This window comes from Gymnoscopelus microlampas, assembly GCF_963454915.1.
Source record: "Gymnoscopelus microlampas genome assembly, chromosome: 8".
NCBI lineage: Eukaryota > Metazoa > Chordata > Actinopteri > Myctophiformes > Myctophidae > Gymnoscopelus > Gymnoscopelus microlampas.
In genome coordinates this window covers 10,869,226-10,887,263 of record NC_139945.1, presented here as the reverse complement: position 1 = coordinate 10,887,263, position 18,038 = coordinate 10,869,226, and the positions used below count along the sequence as shown (strand labels likewise).

General features: G+C 46.5%; 1 protein-coding gene across 2 annotated transcripts; it reads right to left on the bottom strand.

Moving 5' to 3' along the window:
- Positions 1-99: 99 nt before the first annotated feature.
- fbxo46 (F-box protein 46) lies at positions 100-17,226 on the bottom strand. Of its 2 annotated transcripts, none has more exons than XM_084065422.1 (3): positions 16,699-17,226; positions 5,902-6,604; positions 100-4,351 (listed from the first exon to the last, which is right to left on the bottom strand). In XM_084065422.1, the coding sequence occupies exons 2-3, from the start codon at positions 6,427-6,429 to the stop codon at positions 2,537-2,539; spliced, it is 2,343 nt and encodes a 780-aa protein (XP_083921548.1). In that variant the 5' UTR covers positions 6,430-6,604; positions 16,699-17,226; the 3' UTR covers positions 100-2,536. The 2 variants fall into 2 exon arrangements, with proteins under 2 accessions (XP_083921548.1, XP_083921547.1); XM_084065421.1 differs by having other exon boundaries at positions 16,704-17,226.
- Between the last annotated feature and the right edge of the window lie 812 nt (positions 17,227-18,038).

Here is an 18,038-nt window from a genome sequence, read left to right as displayed (position 1 = left end):
ATCACTTTGTCTTTAAGCAGATATTTGCCATTAGCATTGTACATGTTCTGAAACCTACAGTGGTCTCCCAATGCCTCACCCCACCTTCCTTTTTTTCCCCCTCCATGCAGTTTCAACGGCATTCTTCACAACGGTCCTTTATTACGCATGTCCAGTTTTGTCAGTTTGCAGGTCTGTGTGTGTGTGTGTGTGTGGGGGGGGGGGGAGGCGGTAAAGGCAGGTTAAAGCGGTGGGGGAGGGTTGATCTTGAACAAATTTTTTTTATCTTAAACAAAAATCGGTAGTTAACCTCATATGTCCAAAACTGTTGCTTTTCAGGATTCAAATTCAGAAACAGCAAAAGTAGCAGATTTACAAGCTCGAAAATTGCGGATCTACTACTACTTTTGATGCTTTTGTGTGACACTGTAGTGTGATCAAGTAGGGCGTTAATTTACGGGGGGAAAAAAAACACAAACCGTTCAAATATGGAGATAAGAGGTTTCTGCCCCGACAGCAACGATGTAGTCAGAGCCGTCACCCGGCACTGGCCATTGAGCCAGCCTACAGTAGCACCAAGGAGTCCCTTTATCCATCAGGAGTCTAGCACCCATTGCAACTCCCCAGTAAGCACCATCCATCCCATGCATAATTTATCATTTTGTTGCTGTCGGGTAGAAACCCCTTATCTCCATATTTTAACTATGTGTTTTTCCGTAAATTAACCCATTAAGACCTGAGGCCGCGTCTAAAAGATTCTAAATCCTAAAAAAAATTAAATCATAAAAAAAAAAAAAAAAAATCGGAAAAAAATATATATAAAACATTTTTTTTCACGATTTTTCAAAAATAGCAGATCTACAAGCTCGTAGCGCGGCACTCGGTGCCGCGCTATGAGCTTGTATATCTGCTATTTTTGAATAGCCAAAGAAATCTAAAGTGACACAGATGCGTTCCAGGTCTTAATGGGTTAACGCCGCCATACTACAGTGTCACAAAAAAGCATAAAAAAGGCATCAAAAGTAGCAGATCCACAAGCTCAAAACTCACGTTTCGAGCTTGTTGATCTGCTACTTTTTTAATTTTAATCCTGAAAAGTAACAGTTTGGGACAGTTTCCACCCGAGAGAGACGATTTATACTAAGTTCAACGCCGTCGTATGATGGGGTATAAATATGAATCAGGCTTCAGTGAGGTGTCTGACATTTAATTCTCATACAAGGGCAGGTTAAGAATGTTATAATATGTCTTTCTGGAGTGGGTGGTGGGGGTTAAGGCTGGATGGAGGCTGGTGTAGTGTTTCTACGGTTAAGTGGTTGCTTTTCACCTGTTTCAACAAGCAAGACCCATGGCTTTGAAACAAAAAACGTTGCACGGAGGAGAGAGGGAAAAGAGGAAAGAAATGGGGTTGAGGGTCTGAAACCATCACAGGTAGAAAATAAAATAAAATCTTTTTTGCAGGAGGAGACAATCTGGGAGCGATAACAAAACATTCCTCAAGAAAAAAAAAAACAAAACAGGAATATAACAGCAAACATTCTCTTACACACACACACACACACACACCAATTAAAAATAATGAAAATAGATAAACAAGCATGTCAATCAAACCTTCATACAAAGTGACATCAGGCCTTTGCAAAGTGACATCAAATTGCGCTTTTTTTTTCTTCTCCTCCTCACACTATTTCTTAGTGTCATTCAAGAAACTCCCATAATTCTCAGTAAACCAGGAAAAGTCCTCGGGCGGCTCTGCAGTGTGGTTTTTTTAACAAGGTTGGAGTCAGCTCAAACAAAAGCATGGCGAAGAGACAAGGGAGAGAGAGAGAGTGCCCGTCAGTGACCAACAGTATGGCTATTAATGTTATCAGTGACATAGGCAATGATTTCAGCAGCATTATCAGGGGCCTGTTCATTCAGAACACAACATTACAGCACATTCATAGAAACAGAAAAGAACCAGGACAGATATGAGTGCCGATCGTGTACAACGGAAGGTCAACCTTAGCTCTATACAATCACACTGTAAATGTCAAACATTCTATCACTGAAAAAAACTCTGATCCTTTAAGGACCACTTTGCAGCTAAGTTCCTCAAAAAGCACCATTGTACAGCCAACGTGGATTATTTGGAGATATACAGAACAGGTGTGAATTGGCCACAGCGGGAGTTAAGCTCTAGGGCATTTACTGTTACATGTGTCACATTTATGAACGCTTTATCTCAATGAAATTAACCAAACAACCAAGTATGGAATTAGACTTGAATACGGTACGAGCCGAGGCAGAGACAGAGCTGACTGACAACACAGAGCCACAGGAGCGGACCCCAACCCTGGTATACATACACACACACCTGTCCAGATGTGCCCCCACAGAGCAGAGAGAGACCGGGGGAGAGGCGACAAAAACAGCCTCCACCTCTCCTCCTCCCCGCTGTGAGGCAAGTGAAACAAAGGAGTGCCAAATCCTTTTCACTCTCCATTCCTCCCCTGAACCCACAGAGGGAGGAGGAGGAGGTTGAGTTAGGGTCTGTTTAAGGAGGTCCGCTCCTCCTCTACCTGGCCTCCTCCCTCCTGTCCTCCCTCTTGGCGCGGACGGGCTGCGATCCGTCCGCCGGCTGCTGCACCCAGTTGTTGTCGTGCAGGCCGACCCGGCAGCCCGGCGTGTCCTTGTCCGTGCGCCGGCAGCACATCCAGTAGGAGCGTCCGTAAGGCAGGTCGTGGTGGTAAGGTTTGGGGTGCCAGCGGCACAGCGACACGTCCCCGCGCTCGTACTGCCGCTTGCACTGCTTGCAGGGGTCGTCCCGGTACAGCGGGTCCTGGTTCCAGCGCGAGTCCACCGCGCGCACGCCGAACGCCTCGATCAGCGCCTTGAAGTCGTGGCAGGTGCACTTGAGGGCGGCCAGCGAGCGCGTGGGCAGGTGGCTGAAGATGTTCACCATGATGTGGTCGGGCAGCAGCAGCATGTACTGGCGCGGCTCCAGCAGCCGCTGGATCTGGAAGCGGATCTCCAGGAAGTCGTGGGAGACGTGGCGGTAGAGGCGGCACAGCGAGGGGTCCGAGCAGTCGTCCACGCCGACCAGGGGCGAGTCCGGCCGCGTCGCCCGGTCGCCCGCTGCAGGGCCGTTGTTGTTGGCGCAGTCCAAAGAGCACATTCCTGACACGCCGCCCGTTCCGTCCTCCTCGGAGCCCCGTGGGGGCTGGAGGAAGAACAGCTGGCCGGGAGGGGGGTCGTCCGCCGAGGGGTCCGTGGAGCTTCCCACCCCGCCCCCGCCCCCTCCCCCGCCGGGCATAGCGAAACACACCGTCTCCTCCTGGACATTCTCCGTGCTGTCCTTTCCGTAAAACACGCACTGGTCCACGGCGCCCGTCACCACCACTTCCACGTGGAAGCCCGTCACCCTCTCCCTCCCCACGCTCACGCCACCCGCCTTCTTCTCCCCAGAGGAGAGGTCCTGGGCCGGGTCCGGGCTGCCGCACGCCTGCCTGTCGGCGTGGTGGAGGTGGTCTCCGTCCTGTTTGGGCGACGCGAGCAGCAGACCGCCGGGGTCTCGCGAGGAAGGGCTGACCAGCTGGTACAGGTCACAGGTGATCTTCTCTTTGGCTCTGGCCCCCGCCTGGCTGGCCCCGCCCCCACAGCTCATGAACATACAGCGAGGCCTGCCGGCGGGCTCCGACTGGGACCTGGGGTCCAGGCTGGAGAGGCTCGACACCCGGAAGGCTATCCGCACCTCGCCGCGGCCGTGGGCGTGGGCGTGGGCGGGGGGCGGAGGCGGGGCCGCGATACCGGTTCCCGACTCGCCCCCGACTACCCGATGCTGCCTCTCTCGGTCCAGGCCGGAGCAGTCCATTCCGTCCCCCGGCGGGAGCAGCCGGCCCTCCAGGTTCTGGGATTCAAAGTGCGCGATGGCCTGTGCCACCCTGCAGGATTCCTGTTGCTCCGCCTCCTCCTCCTCCAGCTCCTGGTCTGTCCGGATGGGAGAGGGAGGGGCCTCCTGGGGCTCAGAGTCCTCCGAGAGGAACATCATGGAGGTGGGGTCGGACACCGTGCTCCGGAGGAGGGTGTGTTGGGGATGCTGCTGGCTCCCCTGAACGGCCACCATCCCCTGGAGAGCCATGGCCGTCCTCTGTTCCACCAGAGCCACCATTTCGGCCACGGACAGCAGGTCCGTGTCGCTCACCCCCGAGAGCGGGTCGGGGAGCGGGTCGGGGAGCGGGTCGGGGCCCGGCAGAGCGTCGGGGGCCAGGGAGGAAGAGTCCTGATTGAGGTGGGGGTCCGAGGAGGTTTGGGGGCGGGTGGGAGGGTCATAGGAAGAGCAGCGTCTCCGTCGTTTGGCCTTGCTGCAGTCCGTCGCCCAGTTACCCTTCACCTGCAATAAAGACAAGTAGACGTTTTAACTTCAAAGCCTCACATGGATTACAGCAAAATAAAATCTCACGAATGTGAAGATGTGAAGAAAATACAGACTGAGGCTTTAAACCTTTGCTTTCATGAAACATCCGAGACCATTCGGGTTGTATGTAAAATGATTCTAAACATATTGCTAGTTTGACCACTTCCAATGCTTTAATCTTTAAAAAAAAAAACATGCGTTGCAGAATGCCTATTTTCACTGTGCAACATGCTTCCATAGAAGACATCCTGGCTTCTGTGGAATCCAATGACTGAAATCAGTCATGGCGACTGAGAACTTTAATCCATGGAACCTCACCTCTAGCTAAATGTTTTGAAATCAGACGAAGCATAGAGCTCAGATAGAACACACTCCTGAGAATTCCTGAGATGTTTAGAGGTGAATTTCAAATCATGTTATATTACGAATACCTGGTGATTTCATCTATTCCACAATATCTTGACCACTTCTCTGAATTGGCAGCATAACCTATTGATTCAAAAGTGTCTCAAAAACGATGGCCAATTATAAATAACTGTATCAAGAGAATGTAATCTTTTGAAATGATCAAAAACATAAAGCCAACCCAGTCTGTCACGGGGCAGCCCGTGCCCTATTCACCTGTTTCCTAGGCTTTCCACTTCCTGTGTGTTTCCCACTTCCTGTCGATTTGATCGAATGAAATCCAATGAAACTGGTCAGATGACTAATGATATCCAATGAAATCCGACAGGAAGTGGAAAACACACAGCCTAGGAAACAGGTGAATAGAGACTAACATTGCAAGCACACAAGCTACACTACTGCGTCCAATTAATTAACATCAAGCCGGCTTGGGAGTGTCTGTTCTGTAGCGACAGTGTTGTATGTTTTCTTAACATCATCTGTACGTCTGAATTGCATTCCTGAGTAACAACACAAAGGACTACAAATGGTGTTAAACATGTGTATATTGAAAACAATGGTAAAAGTTAGACAGATTTTTTTATGGTCTTGTGAATGAATTGGCACACTCAAAAATGCATTTGAAATTGTTGGTAAAACCTATATGTATACTATACTGTGTACTTAACTCATATAGGCCTTGTGTTAGCTTTATTCAACTTAATTGAATTACCAATTGCTAATCATTGTCATGGTGTGATCCACCTGCTGTAAAGAGGAGGTTGGAGGTGCTGAGAGTTTAGTTTTTGCATAAGTTTTGTGTTGGGCTGGCAACAGACAACAGCCAGGGGAGAGAGCTGCACTTAGTGGAAAGATATAGTCTGATATAGCACCGCCTGAGTTGTTTTGTCTTGGTATTATAATTTTTTTCTAGCTTCATTTTTGTTATTTCTGCCTGGGCCTACACTGTAAATATTTCATGGGACTAAATGGCGTTCCTGGATTTTTGTCAACTTTTGGAGCCTTGACCATAAGGTCAACTTATACACAATCTTTATGCTTTGAAACATAAAGACTTAAATGTGTAAATGACTGCTGGATTTGTTTGCAGTCTAGATGAATGTGGCAGCTCCTTTGCTTACCTTCATGGCGCTGGTTCTGGGCAGTCCTGCTCCACTGAACTGATGGGCCACAAAGAAGGCGATCTTCTCCTTGGTGTTCCCTGGCTTAATGACGTACCAGGTGTCCAGCAGCACGCGGCCGTCCTCCATCTGCGCCCCGGAAGAGGGCGGCGAGGGAGGGCCAGGGGGACAGGAGGACGGCGGCGGCGGAGGGGGGGCCTGGCTCTGAGTCATGGAGCCGGAGCCCAGTTCGAGGGCGGGGGGAGTGTTCTCTGACTCTGAACCCGCATCCTCCTCCTCTTCTTCTCCTCCTCCTCCTTCTCCACCTCCATCCTCCTCCTGCCCTCCCAGCATCATCTCTACGGCTCCGCTTCCATCCAGCGACCTTCTGCCGCCTGGCGAGGGCTCAGCCTTGCAGAGCGACGAGGGGGCGCCCGGCCCCGACCCTCCGCCGCCCCCCGCCCCCCCGCTGCGAGCCTTGTTCTGGGAGTAGGTGCCGAAGGGGCGCGGGCACCAAAGGCGGATGTGGGAGAAGGTGTCTCGGTCCATCTAGGGAACGAACCACCTGGGCATATCGGCATCTAGGCTGGCCAGCGAGCACTGAGAGCCAGACCTGTCATTCTACCCTCTCTCTCTCTCTCTCTCCTCCTTGTTCCTCCTCGCCAACCCGACGGGTGCCGTCGGTCTGCCTCCCCGACTCCACAGGAACGACTTGGCATACAATCTGGACCAACAGAGAGGGGAGTGGAGGGAAAGGGAGGACAAGGAAGAGAAAGGAAGGGATTAATGGAGAGTAGATCAGAGAGGATACATTAGAAACGGCTCTGTCCTCCAAACTGAGTAACCGCTGATACGGAGTGATAGCATGACACGTGTGTGTGAGGGACTGGATCAATGGTCAACTGAAGTTGGGAATAGTTGCATAATGAGCTGTAAAATAGACGTAGTGTGTAGGACAACCCAGCCTCCTATGACAACACAGTCTTAACAAAGTCTTCAATCTGGAATCCCTATTTTGAACATGTCATTACAGGAAGAAATCTTTACAACGTTATAAAAAGAAAATTCTAAATGTTAAATATTTTTTGTATCCACAAGCTCACAGCGATGTGTGCTTATGAGTCTGAGTTTAAGATTCCCATTAGCGGTTACACCTGGCAACAGCTCTTCTTCCTGGGGTCCACACAGAATAATATACAAACATACAAAAAGAAAAAACTAGTTTACAAATATCACAAAAGAAATCAGATAAAATACTTTACAGCATAAAAACACAGCTAGTGCTTACACATAGGTAATATTCCATGGTGTAGTGAAATAAGCTTGTAGATCAGCAATTTTTCAGCTATTTGGCGTACAACAAAGTACAGTATCGGTCTTTAAGTGGTTAAGAGAACCACGTAACCTTCTTGCAGCCGGTCTCCTCCTTTGGCCAAAACGTGATTAGCCATTACATTTGCTGCTTTACTGTAAGATCAATTCTCTCGCGTCAGAGCGTCTCAATCAAATTAAAGGGGCTTCCATTTCAGGCTGCCCGATCATGAGAGGAAAGGGGTGGGGTGGGATGGGGGGATGAGATACAAAAGCACCAAATGGATTCTCTCACCGCTTCAGACTTGCCTAATAGGAGAGGCAACACAGGGAGGGCAGGCAAAGGCAAATGCTGGGCCTATTTTTAGCCAACGGCAGGAGGCGTAGGGTAGGGTGGGGTTGGTTGGTAGTAGTGAAATTGATGTCGCTTCCCTTCCCTCCGGTACTCCCTCCCTCACCCATCTCTCCCTGCCCAGGGGAGTCCACAGTACAAGCTACGGGGGAAAGCCTTTTACTCTATATACCCAGAATGCTTTGCTAACTGTGTCACGCACTGGTGCCAGCTGTAGGGGCTCTGCCAAGAAAGTGCATGCCGGCATGCTTAAAGGGAGAAGGAGACATGTGGTGATGGACGGTTACGACGTGTTTATTTGTCGCGACTGATTTAAAAGGCCCGTGGTGAAGGACAGTTACATATCAACGGTCATTAATACATTGTCTCTGTATTTACACACAGAGGCATCTTTACACACTGCTGTATCTAACTGTCCCTGATTAGATAGCACATACATTCCAAACTATTCGCATAATAAGAATATCGTCTGTCGGGTGGAAACCTTGTATGTCCAAAACGGTTACTTTTCAGGATTCAAATTCAAAACACGCAAAATCAGTAGATCTACAAGCTCAAAGCACATCGCTTCGCCCCGCGTTTCGAGCTTGTGTATCTGATGCTTTTGTGACGCTGTAGTATGATCAAGAAGGGCATTACTTTACGAAAAAACACAAAAAAGTTCAAATATGAGATGTGAATGTTTTGGCAACGATAGTGTTATTTTTCCCCTCCTTCTTTTATTTAGAGTAGCCAATTATTGTCTCCACACATTTCTGTGTTGCCACTGTTGTACCCTCCTGGCTCACCTGCCAGTGAGAAGCCCCCACCCACCCGGAGGACAGAACGCCTCTTGTCCTCCCAATCAACATTCCCACTGAGGGACAGGCGCTGCCCCAGCCTGTAGGACTCGTATCAGTGACATAGATCTCCCTCCCCCGCCTAGCTTCCCTCCCCCCGAACACGGCCAATTGTGTTTTGTGTTAAGACGCTCGGGGCCAAACCGGATGCACCGCAGTGGTGGGCAGGTACTGTACTTTACCCCTGCGGCATCCAAGCGCCTAATAAAAATGCTGCTGTCAAGCCTGATTTATGCTTAGTTGCGTGCCGGCGTCGTGCTCAGTAAACAGCAGATCTACAAGCTCACAACGCGTCGTTGTGAGCTCGTATATCTGTTATTTACTGCAGGCGACACCAGTGTGCAATGAAGTATAAATCAGGCTAGAGAGTCAAAGACCAATGGTGCTGTACTGCAATTTCTATTTCCAGTAGAGCAATAGAATGAAAGGGGTGTTTAGAGCGTAACTGTTAGGGTTAGTTTGAAATGGCAGGTTATTCTGTGTGGATAGCACCCTTCAAGGCCTTTAGTAATCAAACCCGTGGACACGAGATGAACGTGAGCGGAAGAACCGTGTTGGTGGCACTATACTTCACTGAACCATGTTATGGCATGCATTTGGTCAAGACAGCTCAGACAAGAGGGTAAAGTTGCTAATCATTTTTTAATATAATCGATGTCGGGCAGAAACCTCTTATCTCCATATTTTAACTTTTTGTGTGCTTTTTTGTAAATCCTCGCCCAACTTGATCATACTACAGCGTGACACAGAAGTATCAAAAGTAGCAGATCCACAAGCTCGAAACGTTTTGAGCTTGTCGATCTGCTACTTTTGCCGTTTTTGAACTGGAAAGTAACAGTTTTGGACATGGGTATGAGGTTTCCCCCCCGACAAGAGACGATATGTGCCTTCTGACATACTGTGCGGCAGACTGTGAAACACGGACCTCTCAGCTGCCATTTCAGAAAAAACCCCACTATAGGCTAATTGCTCGTATGGTCATTGAGATGGACTTACGTAGCCTATAGAAAATCCCATAAATCTGCCTGCTCATATTCCCTACAGCTGATTTATTATAGGCACAGGCACATTATACAGTATGAGGACATTTCAGCTAATCCAGTCTTCAGAGCTTATGAAAGCCAAGTATTCAAGGTCAGAACTTACATTTAATGTACATCGACTATGATAGCAGTTCATCATCATCAGTTACAGCGTTCAGTAAAGTGATAAAACATGATTTATGTTCTTACTATTAAGCTATTAAATCGGAGAACAATCAATATCACAAATCTTTTATGTCATAGATATCAGTAATCAGTCAATAACGGGCATACACATGCATGTGTCAATTTGTGCACTTAAAGCTGCACTATGTAACTTTCCTCTTCTACCCTGGATTTGAACCCGGTTTCCTGTGCAGTGTACAAGTGCTGAAATACCATTACCACCATTGAGCTAATAGAGCCTGCCTGCTTGCTCAGGGGATAAATTGAATCTTGACCATCAGGTCAAAATTCGTGTCAGATCCTGTGTCTAGGTGAGACATGACCTTTGACGCGATCTAAAAGTCTCAATAGAAGAGCAGGGAGACTAAATACAACCACCCCGCTATGAGCTCGTATATCTGCTATTTTTGAATAGCCAAAGAAATCTTAAATGACACAGATGCGTTCCCGGATTTAATGGGTTAACATACTCTACCATACACATTGGAGAGATTAACATTTTATTCATTAAAAAAAAAAAGTGACATAGTGCCGCTTTAACTAAAAAGGATTTGATGACAAAATCATCCCTTCTGCTATCAAACACTGTCTGCGTGCTACAGTTTTTAACTCTTAGCAAGCCTGGACTTGCTGCCTGCTCTACTGAGATCGTAATACAAGAGCAGCCTCATTCCGTTGGCACGTACTGTAGTAGTAACCGTCAATCTTTGAGTCTATTCAAGTTAGGGAGAAGAGGCAACACAAATTGTGAAAAACTTGTCCATAGCATTTGTCATTACAGTTTCCTTTAAATTGTGGATTTTATACGTTTGGTTTCTCCTACACAGGGAAATCCTGAATGTTAGCCAATTTAACTCTGGGCAAGAGAAGAAGGGTACAAATGTAACCAATAGGACCCGCAAGGATGTGTTAATTTAACTCAGAGATAAAAGATTTTACAGTGTGTGTAGACTAACTTTTTGGCCAGTGTCCTCGGTCCAGAGGCCACGAAACTCTCTTTTTTGTTTTGCTTCTCTGTGTGGCACAATGAAAGGCTGTTGCTGTTTGCCTTCAGGACTAATGGAATGGTGGAAAATAGGTGTAAAAAAAAGCAAATACCGCCCACACAGTGTGTGGCGAGCCAAATGCTTCCTCCATAATCACACAGAAACGACTAGGGCAAATTACACTGTTGTGAGGGAAAATGCTGAATGCTTTTCCTGTCTCTCTCTCTCTGTCTCTCTATTTGACCTCTCTTCACACTATGTCCCCCCCTCCCTCCCTCTCTCTCTCTCTCTCTGCATCACTCTCTCCAGCCCTCCTGACAGATTAGATGGGATCATAAAAAGAGAGCAGGCTGTCCACTGCGGCGTGTGTCAGCATGATGATGAGGGGCAGGGCTGACAGCCATCATGACGTTTCACTTGAGTCCATTACATTGTCATACAAATAATTGCGATTAACAATGTTTGGGCATGGAACGTATCAATATAAAAAGATACATTTCGGTTTGCCTATTAGGCTTTGTAAAGGAAAAATGTCCACATGACAGATATGACAAATAACTTACTTATAATAAACAAAAAAATAACTGACATATTTAATAACTTTATTCTTTACAAAAATAGCCAATCTACAAGTCCACAGCTCGTTGCATCATGATACGTTGAGTTTGTAGATCTGCAATTTTTTTTATGTTTGAACATGAATAAACATCTTTCAACGTGGAATCGATTATGACGATGACGCGAAATGATTGCGATTATCTAAAATGATTGTGACCACCTACTGACGGGTACGCACGCGCACACACACAGGCAGGGACATCAGTCCCCATCTCAACGGCTTTATTCAATCAGTCCTACTCACTGAGCCCTCCCGACACAAGATGGTGGGAGGGACACGCGCGCGTGCGTGGGGTTTCCAATTTGATGTGTGCGCTGTAAGAGCACACACTCTTTAAGTGGTTTTCATACTGTAGGTGGTCCAGAATAAAAATACTTGGGGTGGGCTTACCCTGTGAATGAACCACTTAAGCGGCATTTCATACTAAGCCACGCGGCGGTTGGCGCGCCGCGAAAATAGCCGATCTACAAGCTCACACTGCTATAAAAATGTTGCCTATAATGACAAGGGACTCGGGTTGAAAGTGGTTAGGTTAACCATATGAACCCTAGCGTCCCTATTCTGGGGGCAACCATTGGGTGGAAAAAAATAAAAGCAGATCTACAAGCTCACAATGCATCACAACAACGCGTTATGAGCTCGTAGATCGACACCGAGATTTGGTGTAGAGAGGGAAAAAGGAGGGGGCCTAGTATAAACTAGGACTCCAGTCGACTCGACAAAGTATATAGGGTTTAAGTGGTTATCGGCCCATTCACATTCTAGAACTCATCAGTCCCTGTTAGCTGATGTTCAAACATTTTAAATCTCAGCCAGTAGTGTTTCTCTGCCCCCCTCCCCCCCCCCCTCAAACACACGGTTGGGATCCAGTGGAACCGGATCTAACATTGAGGAACCGGAATCGGTTCCATCCCATTTTGAACCGTTTCCAGAACCGGTTTTATCACACCGTCAGAGCTGGTTATGTGGACTTCACGTCTGCTCTACACAATTACAATACCGGTTCTCACACTTTTTAATTTGAAGGACCATCATAACTAAATGGAACCAAATGGTTCCATTTGTACACTCTCAGAGTTACAGACCTGTAAGGATCCATTTTTTAAATATATAGGAATAAGAGGAATCGGACCGTTAAGCGGGAATCGTTAAGGAACCGTAATCGTTAAAATCCTAAAAGGATCCCAACCACACACACACACACACACACACACACACACACACACACACACACACACACACACACACACACACACACACACACACACACACACACACACACACACACACACACACACACACACACACACACACACACACACACACACACACACACACACACACACACACACACACACACACACACACACACACACATTCCTGCAGATCAATACGCTGGGGGTTTGGTGGTGGTTTTAAGCTTTTTGCATGTAGGTGTAATCCTTCAAAATCCTGCCCAAGCACAAGACACAGAGGCAGGCTGCGGCACTGCAGCTATTTCACAGGCCACTGTTAGTATAGAACGGAGGTGGCTCACACTCACACCACGCTAGTCTTGACTCTCCCCCCAATGAACGCCAAGCGAAGGAGAGTGAGTGTACAGTTAAATGTTTTACACGTTTGTCAATAGCGGTTACAAAGATCTGAAAGTCAGGATGGATGGAAGTGGGCGAGTGATGCATTGTGGAAATGCACAGCCCCTGTCTTCTTCTAGCTTGCCAAAAGAAATGACCCCCCACTGCTTTTCTGTAAATATACTTTTACTGCTCCTAGTATTGATGATCCAACAAGCCCTCAGAGCTTTTTGTGTTATGCTTTTTAGCATTATTGTATAACTGTACCCCTGTACTTTCTGCAAACTGTTAATAAAGTATGAATGAATTAAGCCCTATATAACGTTGGTGTCAGGTGGAAACCTTGTTTGCCCGAAACAGTTCCTTTGTTATTATTATTTTATTATTTTTAGAGACAACTTAAAGTAGTGAAAATAGCAGATCTACAAGCTCACAGTCACAACGCCTCGCAGACTTCTGTGTGACACTCTTGTATGATGAAATACAGCATTGATTTACGGAAAAAGAAACATGGGAGATACAAGGTTTGAAGACTGAGGAGCCCTCGCAGATGAATTTCACCCTTCTTTTTACTGTAAAGCATTTTTTTTTAGAGGCGTGACAATAAAGTCTTTCTGATTCTGAAGCTATTTTTGTCAAGGATTTTTTATTTGATTCATTCATTTATTAGAATTTTGACAAATTTCCACCTACTGTACATGCCCACAATAGGCACGGCCAGGTTGAAAGGGTTTATGGGAACAGAAGAGAATAGAAACCACGTCAGAGATGGTGTCACATGTTTGACCGAGCAAGAGGCGTCTAGAATTACAGTTAAAAGGAAACGACATGAACTACATTGGAAGTTAACTGACAGGTCACAGTTTATCTTATTGACTTCACAGCTCAGGTGCCTTACCCCCAAAATAAACACGCCGATAATACCGATTACATCATTCTGGTCCCGTCTTAAAGTTCTGACAGTCCTGGGGGTATTTATTTTAGGATTGAGAAACACCATTAACAGTCAGCTATTGAACCTTAGCAATAAGTCACGGTAATCTACAAAACATTGACTGAGACGGAGGGTAATTTTAGGTCAAAGTAATGAGGAAAAGAAGAGAGATCGTACTGATTGCATAGTGAGTAGGAATGTTCAGACAGGCAATGACAGGTTTCACATACTTCCTGAACCCATGGACCTCAAAACTTTACTTTAATCTCCATGTATAAAGCACAGGCAGGTGCAGCGTTATTCATTGTGGTTATACGTTTCACACTTCACAGACGGAACATAACCACATCTATCAGTCTCAGATGAACTACGTTTCCCCAAGTTCAGCAAATGAATCCCGTCTATAGAGTCGCTGTCGGGCAGAAACATCTCATCTCCGTGTTCTCCTAACTTTTGGAGTATCTTTATACTTGATCATACAACAGCGTCACACAAAAGTAGCAAAAGTAGCAGAACCACAAGCTCAAAACGTGGCGCGAAGCGACACATTTCGAGCTTGTCGATCTGCTACTTTTGCCATATTAGAATGTGAATCCTGAAAAGCAACAGTTTTGGACACCCGACATAGACGATAGGCTGTATTCGATGACTGTTTGTGAGGGCTGTCGTTGGGAGGTACAGAGGCCAGGTAATTTACACACTTCATCACACCTTTTTGACCAGTGCTCAAACTCACATTTTCAACAGAAAAAGTGCTGCCCGGTGTACATTTTTCAGTTGAAAATACCTTTTGCAGAGCGTTATAAAATGAGCCTTTATTATGGGCTGCCCTTTTATCAAAAGTCAACCTGCAGTTAGATACACATTTCTTCTTCCAGCTTATTTTCCTCTTTGACATCTCACCCTTCTCTTTTCAGAGCCTTTCAGCTGGATGGGCGGCAGAGGGGCGGCCATAGCTGAGTGGTTAGTGATCCCGCCTAGGGAGCCAGAGGCCCTGGTTGCCGCAGGTACGATTCCTGGCCAGGACAGCATATGTGTCGATGAAATTAAACTTGTCCCTGAGCAAGACTCTTAACCCCTAATTGCTCACAGGTTCTCATTGGAAACAAGTCCGCAAGGACTTTCATGAACGACCTGTTAAAAAGGAATTATCCTTATCCTTATGGAGATGGACACAAGCAGGCAAGTGATATATCACCCAAGCATGCTGGCGAGCCTCAACTCAACCCCTTTCTCTCCGTGTGTGTGTGTGTGTGTGTGTGTGTGTGTGTGTGTGTGTGTGTGTGTGTGTGTGTGTGTGTGTGTGTGTGTGTGTGTGTGTGTGTGTGTGTGTGTGTGTGTGTGTGTGTTTGGGTGGGTGTGTGTGTGTGGGTGGATTCGCCCTCTCCCTCTGCGTCTGTGGGGACAATACAACAGAAGTATGGCCAGCAGGCCAGCCACTGCTACAAACTGTCTAACAGAACAATAGGACTGACTGCATCTCTCTCCAGCAGTCTGCCCCCCCCCCCCCCCCCCAACAAAAAAAACACACAGAACCGTCTGGAGTGACCCCTCCTGTCAGGCTAGTTAGAAAAGGTCTATGATGTGTACAAGGAAGCATCTATGTGAGAGGTTATGTCTCACGGTACAATTATTTTAAAAAACAGCCTTGCCAGCCAAATGCCTTGAAAGCACATGTACTAATTCCATTAAACGGTTCCTATTATGACCCAATTTCAACCTCCCTTTGGGGAGATAAAACGTTTAATAAGATCACCGCCTAACATCACAGCCAGTTTACCCCATAATTAGGCCAACTCCAATGCAACAGTACAGTAGGTCAGTGTTATTGTGGGGCTGAAATGAGCGCTTCAGAAAGAACAACAAGACTTAGATGTAGGTTATCAGATCATTTTTCCCATGAGATTTGTAACAACATCCCTTTCCTCCCCCCAACAACCGGGATTAAGTTACCTCTGTCAAGTTACAAAATGAACTTTGTTCACAGCCAGATCCATACGGCACGTGTCGTGTACATTATTAGCCATAGCACTTACAAAGAAATACCCCATAAATGGTTCAGTTAGATAAACATATATCATCCTACGGTATCAATCATAACGATAGCTAGTACAGACTGCCAGTGACAATTAACGTTTGCTTCCTTGCATTTGGTTAGAGATCACTAGCTCTAGTCCAGCAGGGAGGGCACCAATGACAGTAGGATATACAGTATAGTTGTGTTGACTTGACAGACAATGACAGCAAGTTTGGGGTTTCAAAGACCAAAAGAAAGTCCACAAACAGAACTGATCTGTGGTCAGCTGATTGACTCAAATAGCACATACTGTATATCCATTTAGATAGGGGAAATAAACACACAATCCTGCATGGATTGCAAAATACACCAGCAGCAACCATCTGCTGGTGTATTTTACAAATCAAACAAGGTTTTTGTTTAAGTTTAAAAACCCAACTGCACCATTCTGTTTACCTGCCAACCAAGTGGCTGCTTGAGTAGAGAAACTCACACAGTATAAACTCCTCAGTGTCAATAATATCCATGTGTATCTCTGACAGAGGGTACAGATGGAGCCGATTTGGTTACATCGGTTACCCTCTGAAGAGTTCAATTAACAGTGTATTACTAATGTATTACAGTGTATTAGCCACAGCTGTATAACAAGTCACCTGGCCGGTGGCTAACTGTTGATGGTGTCCCATCTGAGCTCCAACCAGGCTCAACTAGAATATAATATAGTACTACAAGTGATGTATAGTGAAGCGATCCCACTTCTTCTGACACCAATGGAAAGCTTCGCAACCCGAGCCACTATGAAAGAACCAATAAAATAACCTGCAACATAAACATGAGCTATCTAGCTTGCTAACTGGTTAGCATAGCGTTGTACCTGTGCGACTGGGAGGAGAAGGACAACAGCTAACATGCTAGGCTGGGGCTCTTTGACGTTTAGCTAGTTAACTTCCCCCTATGTTACTGCTGCTATGAACCCACCTTACCTCAGTAACGTGGATATGTCTCCCCAGGAGGAACTCGTATTATCGATGACAGCAGCTTATTATTATGTCCTCCTCCTGGTAACAGGACACCTCCAGAGAGGAGCCTCCGGGACACTGGGCAGCAGCAGGTGACACCGACCACCACCACTGATGTGTCCACGTCGCTGAGCCGAGGCAGCTAGCCGAGGGAGCTAACGACATTAGCCTCTCTCTCTCTCTCTCTCTCTCTCCACTCTCCAGCAGCTAGCTGTTAAGCTACAGCTACTCTCTGCTCAACCTTGCCTGGTTGCTGGTTGCTTGGTGCTTGTTGTTGCTGTCCAGAGGCCTGTGAGTGCTGCTGTCACTGGTCCACTCACTCAAACACACTCCCCCCCCTCCTCTACTCTGGCTGTCTATTTCAGGGTGACAGACAGGGTCTTTTACGGTGTGTTCTCGGGGACTCTCTCTCTCTCTACCAAAATAATCATCGGTGTGTCAAAACACAGCCAGAGGAGGAATAAAAGGCCATCTTGTTGACAAGCAGCTGCATAAGGCCCGCAGCCAATAGCAGCGCAGAGTCGATGGTGTGCCCATATATGGCTCCTGCACGACTCCCCCTCCCTCTCTCTCTACTTTGGCCCTTTGCTCTCTCTCTCTCTCTCTCTCTCTCTCTCTCTCTCTCTCTCTCTCTCTCTCTCTCTCTCTCTCTCTCTCTCTCTCTCACACACACACACACACACACACACACACACACACACACACACACACACACACACACACACACACACACACACACACACACACACACATCAAACAGAACAATTTTGCATTCATAGACATTGGGGCTGTAGTAAGAAGGTGCATTGAACCTTCAGTCAGTCAATCAATCAATCAATGAAACTAGATATTCATTGATTGATTGATTGATTGAATCAATGCTACTCAGTGCGCTTCACAGAAAATAATGATCAAAATGAGAAGAAAATAAAAATACCCATGTGTATCTCTGACAGAGGGTACAGATGGAGCCAATTTGGTTACATCGGTTACCCTCTGAAGAGTTATTAACAGTGTATTACTAATGTATTACAGTGTATTAGCCACAGCTGTATAACAAGTCACCTGGCCGGTGGCTAACTGTTGATGATGTCCCATCTGAGCTCCAACCAGGCTCAACTAGAATATAATATACAGTACTACAAGTGATGTATAGTGAAGCGATCCCACTGTCAATTTATAGGTGAAAATGTTCAAAATCTTATTAAAGAAGTGCACAGTGACAAATACTCCAACAACAATTTGTCATGGCATTGTCCTTAGGAGCTTGTATCAGCTATCTTGCTATTTTTGAGCAAC